This window comes from Apis cerana, linkage group LG5 (genome assembly GCF_029169275.1).
Source record: "Apis cerana isolate GH-2021 linkage group LG5, AcerK_1.0, whole genome shotgun sequence".
NCBI classification, from domain to species: Eukaryota; Metazoa; Arthropoda; class Insecta; order Hymenoptera; family Apidae; genus Apis; species Apis cerana.
The window spans coordinates 5,291,237-5,300,167 of NC_083856.1; the positions used below are offsets into that span (position 1 = coordinate 5,291,237).

The following is an 8,931-nucleotide window of genomic DNA, read 5'->3' on the forward strand; positions in this document are numbered from 1 at the left end:
CTAAATGTTTTTTGGTTACCGCTATATATGTATTTCTTTTGACAAATAAATAATAAAAGTTTTGTGTATTTGTTATCTTAATATTAATTTCTAATTTTATTTTATATGTTAATTTAGAATAAAAAAATAAGATCAATTGAATAATTGACGAATTATATTCAATGTTAAAAATTATAACATTATCTTAAAAAGGTAAATTTATTTCTTTTTTTAATCTAAAGATTAAGAAATTGTCTATACATAGAATTATATATTATATATTATATTTTATATTATATTTTATGATGATTCTTTGTGAAGAAGACCTAAAAAAGGGTTGTCATAGCAAACATCAGCAACAACACAAGTGAATCTGTCGTTTAACGTGAAATATACTCACGGATTATTACTTTTGATATTAATAATGACTAACAATATTTTTAGTAATGGCCGCATTCAACAACAGACAATTGTTTCGCAGCGTTTAAAAAATGATAAAGGAAAAAAAGGTGTTTTTGTTCATTTTATATTATTTATTTATATAATATACATATATATATATATATCCAAAATTCTTATTATATTATTATATCATTGTCAAATATTAATAAATACATATGTATTCGTTGAATATTAAATCGTAGTTGTTAAAAAGATAGAAATACTTGAACAAAAATATTAAAATAAGAACATTAAGATTTGAAATTCTACGATAATGCATGAAATAAAACAAATTTTCTGTAAACAGTTATTGTAATTTTTATTTTACGTTCGAAAAGATAATTATTTTATAAAAAATATGTTTTTTAATTTAAATTAAAATATATATACACCATTATCTATTATTATTTTAAATATATAGTATGTCAATATATTTTTTTTATGAATTTATGACGTAATTCGATATTATATTTTGTATTAAATTAGCACCAGAAATACCAGCGATAGAAAGCAACAATTGGTTGTTGCATCGACATTATACGCGACATGAATATAAAACTTGTAAAATATTAATTGATCAAGAATTAATAAAATCAAACGGACATAATGAATATGCGAATTATTTAAAAGTAAGCAAAATTTTTACATAATTAATCATAATTTTAATATTCAAATAAAAATGTCGAAAATTAATTTTTTCATAGGGTTTAATATTGAGAAGAGAAGGAAAAATTCAAGATTCGTTAAACTATTTTCAAGCTGCTTATAACGTCAATTCAACGAATATTAATAACGTGAAGCAAATAGCCAAATCATTGTAAGTAAGAAAAATATTGGATTTATTCAATAAATATTACTATATATATACACACATTTTATAATTATAATATTCTTAAGATATTGAATAATATAATCCAATTTAATTTATATTGTAATATAAAAATGTTTGTAGTTTTAAATTCAAATAAAATGATTTTATATGATGATTTTTTTTATAGTAAATAATATTATATATATGTTTATATATATTTTAAATTTATATATTTTATTATATATAAGTATTATATATAAGTTTACTAATAAATTTCAAGAATAATATATAAGAAAAGAAAAATTAATAAAAATATAAATATTACTTCTAATCATATCGTATGTTATCATATTTTTACGAAGGATATAAAAAGCAAGTATTAATTTTTTATATCAATAAATATTAATATTATTTAATAATATATAATTTGACAGTTTGATAATGGGCAATCACAAGCGTGCAATCGACGCGTATTTGGAAGCTGAAAAAATATCGAATATATCAGATTGGGAGATTTATTTTAATTTAGGCATGTATTAAATTTTTTCATCAAATTTTTTAAATATAAATATACAAAAATTGAATATTAATGATATAATAAAAAAAATATTAAATTTCTTATTATATTACTAGTTTTAATTATTACTTTTTATCTTTTAGGTGAATGTTATATGAAATTGAATCAGGTATATGAAGCAAAAAAATATTTAAAAAGATCGATCGAATTAACGAAAAATGAACTACCTTACATTGCATTTGCCAAACTTTGTCTTTTCGAAAATCATGTTACAGAGGCACAGAACGCTTATATAACTGCTCTTAGGTATTATATATTTATTTTTTATTTTGATATATTTTATGATAAACATTTCATCTTATTTCACAAACATCTTGGGCGTGCAGATTTAATTCTTCAGCGTAGCGAGATTATTGTCTCGAATATTCTTGTTTACGATGTAATACTTCGAAGTATTATGTTCTACCTACCTCTTATTACAAATTCTAACTATAGATTTCAGATTAAAAAAATGCAAAATTAACAAAAACAACGCAAAATAATAATTTATCATTGAATAACATGTTACTTTTTTTTATATATTTGAAACATACTAATCGAATAAAAATTTTTTTATTAAAATTCACTGGGCGCAAAATTTTTAAAAATATAGATAATCGTAAAATTTCTGGAAATACTCTTAAAAATTTATCTTATTTTTTGGTTCTTTTAGCGAGAATCCTGAAAGTATAGAAGTTGCAACCGAATTAGGACTGCTTTATCTTAAAATTGGTGATGTCCAACGAGCATTTCAACAATTTGGTACTGCAATCGCTCATTCTCCAAATTATGCTAAAGCAATTCTTCCAATAGCTTACATAATCCAAGTAAATGTATTTCTATATATTTTTAAATATATCGATTATGATATAACTTCGAATGTGGAATTTTTTCTATATTAAACAATTCATTTTAAGATTTTTGTTTCTTTTATCTTTACTTTCTTATCTTTATTTAAGATAAAACATTTTAAATATTATGTTAAAGTTTAAACAAAAAAAATTTGATGATAAAAGTTTTGTTTTATTAAGGAACTTGATAAAAATATTTGAGAATCTTCTTTGCACATCTTTTACATATTTATAAATAACAAACTTGATTTTAGATAGAAAATTTAGATTTCTTATAAAGATTTTTCTATTGAAAAGAAAGATTTTCTTTCGTTTATCTATAATTTATTCGTTTTTGCACTGGCATGAATAAAGATGTGAAATGAAATTAGTTTTTACAGAGCAAAGTGTTCGTGTAAAGCATGTGCAGTATTTCAATAATACTTTTTAAGAATTTAATTAAAGATAATTTAAAATTCATTTTATTTAACAGTTAATATATTCATCATAATTTTCAGAATCACCAAGAATATGATGTTGCATTGTCAAAATACAAACAGGCAGCACAATCAATTTCAGAATCGTATACTTTATGGAATAATGTCGGAATGTGTTTTTATGGCAAGCAGAAATTCGTTGCTGTAAGTACATTTATAATATATAATATATGTTTACATAATTATTTGTAATATAATTTAAGTATTAAAGCTTAAAAAGCTTTAAGAAAATTCACAATCACAATAAAAAGAAAATTATAATATTTAATAATATAACATTGTGACAAAACGTCTATATTGTTCAAATACAATTCACAATGTTTGTAAAAATTAAAAAAGAAGAAATTGTAACTTTTTTCTTGAGAATATAATAAATTGCGAATTAATATGAATTTTATTCATATACGATATCTATGTATATACTGAATGTATAAATCTATGTATGTATATTATCGAATAAATTAATGACGATAATTAATTAAAGAGGATGATATCTATACTAGGCGGAGTTTCAAAATAGTGACTAGAACGCACTTGCGACCCAAAAGAACTTAATTAAAGACTTGCAATGCAACCGTTGTAGTCGAAGCGAGAGAAAATCAGTGCTGAATTATTTACTAAAATGAAAATAATGTGCTGAATTATTTACTAATGCAGAACCTGAACTGCTCGAGAAAGCAACTTAAAATATATTATGAGAATATTTAATCGAAATTCGATTGAATATCAATAATTGAGAAAGAAATATATTTTTCATTTCTTCTGAAAGAAAATTTGTTTAGCATAATACAAAAAAAAAAATTAAAAAACATCACATCATCCAAAATATAAGAATTTATTTTTTTTTCTTAATATAACTCAACAAAAGTTTGGGAAAGAAATATTTATCACGACAAATTTTTTCTTTCAATACAGAAAGAAATTTTCTTTTTTATTTTTTATCGAAATACTACAATAAATAGAATTTACAGATATTATTAAATATTTCTATCCCGATAGTAGAGAATTCTGCGTTTAAAATCCAAGAAACGTACATGAACCAGAAATTTACTTCGCCGTTATCGTAGTTGAATGGACTCAGAGTTTGAAATTAAATGAATCAAACTTAGAACTTAATTTTAGCTTACCTTATCGATAAGAAAATGGATTTCTTTCGATGTAGAAGAATTGAAACAAGTATTTTTCTCAATTGAATAATCAATAATCGAATATTTATTCTGTCGTATTTCGACTAATTTTGGATTATTAATTCGATTTTCAATTTTGATAATTAATTTTCGTTATTATATTATTATCTATAATACTTTATAATATATTATAATTATCATTTATTTTGTATAATCATCTGTTTCGCATGATTTACTTATGCACTTGTTTATTGATCATAAAACCGTAATTGTCCAACAAATCGGTTTAATACTCTAATTATTTTCAGGCTATTAGTTGTTTGAAGAGAGCTCATTATCTCAATTCCATGGCTTTTTTACCCGCTTATAATTTGGGTATGGTTTTTTTGACTACTGGTCAACCAGCGTCGGCCGCAATTTATTTGTGCTCTGCGATTACCGCTGATCCAAAAAATTCAATGCCATACCTTCTACTTGGAAGTAAGTTTCTTTTATATATATAATTTCTTTGAAAAGTATTTCAATTCTCAATTAGAAAAGATATTAGAAAAAAGATCAATTCTAATTTCGATAGAGAATAAATAACAATATGATAAAATTTCTTTGAAAAAGAAACATAGATTATTTTATGCTGTAAATATCCTATAGCAAATAGATAAATGCGGATTTGCACTTAAAGTCGGCCTTTGACTTCAAATTGATCTTATTTAATTTAATGAGTCATCTTTTATCTTCACGTTTATCAAATATTTTCTTGATGAAAAATTCTTCTTAATAGTAATAGCAAATGTCCGCATTTTTATAGAAACGCTAGTAAGACGACATTTATTTTTACAACGATAAAAGATATGTCGTTATTGTGTTATTGTCGAGTATAAGAAATTCTAACCATATCCATTTCTCTTCTTTTTCCGTTGTCACTCGGTGTAATAATGAAACGATAATAAAACGGCTGAATCGAATTTCTTATAGTCGTTCTGAAACGTCTAGATGACTTGGAAGGTGCGGAGAAAGTATTGCAAAAAGCTCATGCTCTTTCACCGCAAGATCCCTTTGTGTTAATTAATTATGCGGTAATATTGGAGGCACAAGGCAAGGGAAATATGGCGGCCGAACTTCTGTCTGCGTTGAATGATATTACGGCAGTGATTGACGTGGACGAACAGGCAAGTATTTTATTTTTGATATCGGGGAGAATGAAAATTATTAATATCTTGTCTATATTTGTTGTAGATAACGCAGACGGCAAAGAAATTGTCGATGAAATTTCAACAGGAAAGAGTAAAGGGTAAAGAAGAGGAGGAGACGAGGGTACTCAACTCGGACGAAGTTTAAAACGGATTATCTTCTTCTTGAAATCAAAGACCTTGCTCTAAAAAGCTTGTTTAATCTTTCGTGTGTATCAAATTTTTTTATAATTTTTACTTTAGATGTGGATACTATGAATCAGCTTATTATAATTCTATAAAAGAATATTTCAATAGAGATATAAATAACGTAATATTGAGAATAATGAAAATGAAAATAACGAAGGAATACATATTAAAAAGAATGAAACGAGGAGAAACAAAGAAAATTGGAGGTATAAAAATATGAAATTATTATTTCACCAAAAAAGTTTCAAATGTTAAAACGAAGGTTTTTACAGATGATGAAAATAATTTTATACTGTATCGAGTACATTTTTCGAATAGACTATATTTCTTTTTTCTTATTCATTATCTACTGAATATTTTGTCGCTTATTCTTGCTCGTTTCGCGTTCCACGTGTCAAGGAGAGCCAGTTTCCTCATTAAGTTTTTTTGGATAACGCTACATTAACTCGTAGCACTTATTCCAACAGGTGCTATTTTAAAAATATCAAGGATTAATATTGCTTCGTTCACGATTTATCGTTTAAAGATTATTAACGATTATTGTTATTAATGATTTGTCTTTAAGAATCATTAGGTTATCTTTTGTTTGACTTATATAGATACTATATTCTTTATTAAGCCTCACCTTCACCTTTATTTCTTTATAAGGAATTATTCTGTAACATTTTCATTGAATCGTAATACGGAAATGAGCATATTATGGAAGTAAACTATGTTCTTGTAAATTAGTTATGTAAGACAAATGATAAGTTGTTTCAGTTTTCTTTGAACGATTTGTCACGTGTGATATCGTTTTTACAGTTAATGGAATACGAACGTATATATCTTAATTAAAAGTTCGAATAACTTTTTTCTCTGAGTTTGTAGCCATAATTCTTGGATTCAACTTCATTAAAGTTGCATTTTTGAATCGTTTCGCTAATGTTTATTTCCATGCTCATCCGTGCATTAAGTCGAAACGCTGGAGGTTTGAAAATTTTGAAATTTCTTTTTGATTTTCACACATACTGTGACATAGAACAAACAATATAACGCTTGGAATATTTCGCTCGTTTGACTTTCTTTCTAAAATGGAAGAATAGAAAAAAGACCATTCCTTTTTTGAATCGTTAGAAAGAATTTTACAAGCGTTCAAGCGTGTATAAAATATATTTTATACATATATATAATAAATTTCTATTGTATTTTATATATCTTTATTTGAAAAAATGAAGTCATATTTAAAATCTTTGAGGAATTTTCGCTCAAGAAATTAATTTAATATCATTAAATTATTATCCTCCTAAATTTAATTAAGTAATGATGTCCTTAATTAAATATCCTTAATATTCAAAGTGATATATTGAAGTATTATAATGCTTTAAGATTCTTTTATACATGTCCCCCACAAAAAGATTTATTTTAATGAAATTTCTTAACATAAGTCTTTTAATTATTCTTCTCATGCAAAATAATCTCCAAAAGATTGTTTAAAACAAAGGGTTGATTGAAAATGAGTCCATTTTTCTTTTTTCATCCTCCTATTCTCTTCTTTTATAAGACTCCTTATCATTAGAATATTACAATATTATTACAATATTACAATATTATCCCTCATTAACGTATCACAGAGTCATACTTCTTCACTTTATGAACGAAATACAAACGATTATTCAACAATCGGAAAATGAAATAAATTCTTCTGGAATTGTTCTAAAGAATCAATATATCGTTACATAATTATAGAGAATGTTATGAAACATTCTGAAATTGATTTAAATGGAATTTCGTTCGTTAATTCAAAAATTGTTTAATATCTCTATATGACAAGAGTTTAGAGAAAAGGGAAGCGTATGCAATTTGATCCAATATATCGAATAATTAATTGAAATCCTTTCGATGATAGATGTGTACGATGAAAGACGAACGTTGTATTTGCAAGTGCTTCTCTCATTACAAGTTGAGAGGTAACTCAATTAGAAAAGGCGATACAGAACGAAGCAATCTCTGCGAGATACGAGCACGAGGAAAACCGATGAATTCTCCTTCAATCCGATAAATAATGCACTGTTGCAGTTCTGATATGTATAGAAAGAATATAAGTCTAAATACAATTTAAGATACTTTAAATACAAGGTTTAATATTTTTCTCGAAAATGAGAAATAATTTTTGTAAGCACATAAATCATCAAATAAAAGATCAAAGTGTCGTGTTATACGAATAATATTTTTTATTTCTCATTGAAAAATATAACGTTTCTGAATAGATCGAATAAATAATATTTTACGTGACGAGTGAACTTGAGTATCGTTTCGAAGTGAACAAATGATGTAAAGTGAAAGAATGATGTAGAGTAATGGTGTAGAATGGAAAGAACTGTGAATAATACATGTACTGAACCGTACTGAAAATTTTACATGGCAAAAGTACTTCAGAATAACCGACGATTTTATTTTCATTTTCTTTTACATCATCATTTCGAAGCTGAAAATCTGAGAAAAAGATTACACTTCTTACATGATTTATTTTATCTGGATCCAGTGTTTAGAGAATTATATTTTAAGCAATTAATTTCGAATTTTATATATAATATTAGTTTGAATAATATCAATTTTCATTTTAATATTAATATATAAATAAAGTCAAAGTTTAGATGAAATTATACGAAATATAAACAAAAGTTTATATTTAAAATTTTCAATCGGAGAAATATCAATTTACAAGAAATATTATAAACATAATTAAAGAAATTAAATTAAATTAAATTTTATATCCAAAATATTATTAATCTGAACTAAGAAATCAGAAATATATTTTTGAAGAAATGCAATTCTTCTAAGGATTTTTTTTGTATGTTCTTGACGAAAATTTTTACGAAAAAAAGAGGAAAATTCAGGATTGAATTCGGTTATTATCGTTATGAAAGAAAATAATTTTGATTAATAAAATTAAAATGCAAATTATCAAATTGTCTGATGGAAGTAAAATCTCTCATCACGAAATTGTGAATCTTTCCGTTTTAATATAGTGATTCATTAATATTTTGAATATTCATATCAGATCCAAACGTTTTCAAATTATTCTCAAATTATATTATTTTAAAATTACTTCTTCAAAGTAATTTTATTCAAATTTTTATTCAAAGTTATTTAAATAACACAAATATTTCACACAAAGCATTTTATATGAAAAGTAAATGTATTTACAATTAAATTTATTTGTTGTAGTTAAAATATGATATTTGTTACTTGTTAAACTATTCTTACATAATTATTATTACATTTATAACTATTTATAATTATTTTAAATGTTATCGATTTTTCAAATAATTATT

General features: G+C 24.3%; 1 protein-coding gene across 2 annotated transcripts; it reads left to right on the top strand.

The window, feature by feature from the left end:
• Window positions 1–19: 19 nt before the first annotated feature.
• LOC107996531 (Bardet-Biedl syndrome 4 protein homolog) lies at window positions 20–7,821 on the top strand. 2 transcript variants are annotated; one of them, XM_062074604.1, is made up of 11 exons: window positions 20–192; window positions 301–488; window positions 907–1,049; window positions 1,125–1,237; window positions 1,666–1,760; window positions 1,892–2,054; window positions 2,461–2,614; window positions 3,136–3,258; window positions 4,550–4,721; window positions 5,232–5,407; window positions 5,475–7,821. In XM_062074604.1, the coding sequence occupies exons 2-11, from the start codon at window positions 404–406 to the stop codon at window positions 5,574–5,576; spliced, it is 1,326 nt and encodes a 441-aa protein (XP_061930588.1). In that variant the 5' UTR covers window positions 20–192; window positions 301–403; the 3' UTR covers window positions 5,577–7,821. The 2 variants fall into 2 exon arrangements, with proteins under 2 accessions (XP_061930588.1, XP_016910099.2); XM_017054610.3 differs by having other exon boundaries at window positions 26–192; window positions 5,214–5,407.
• Window positions 7,822–8,931: the final 1,110 nt, after the last annotated feature.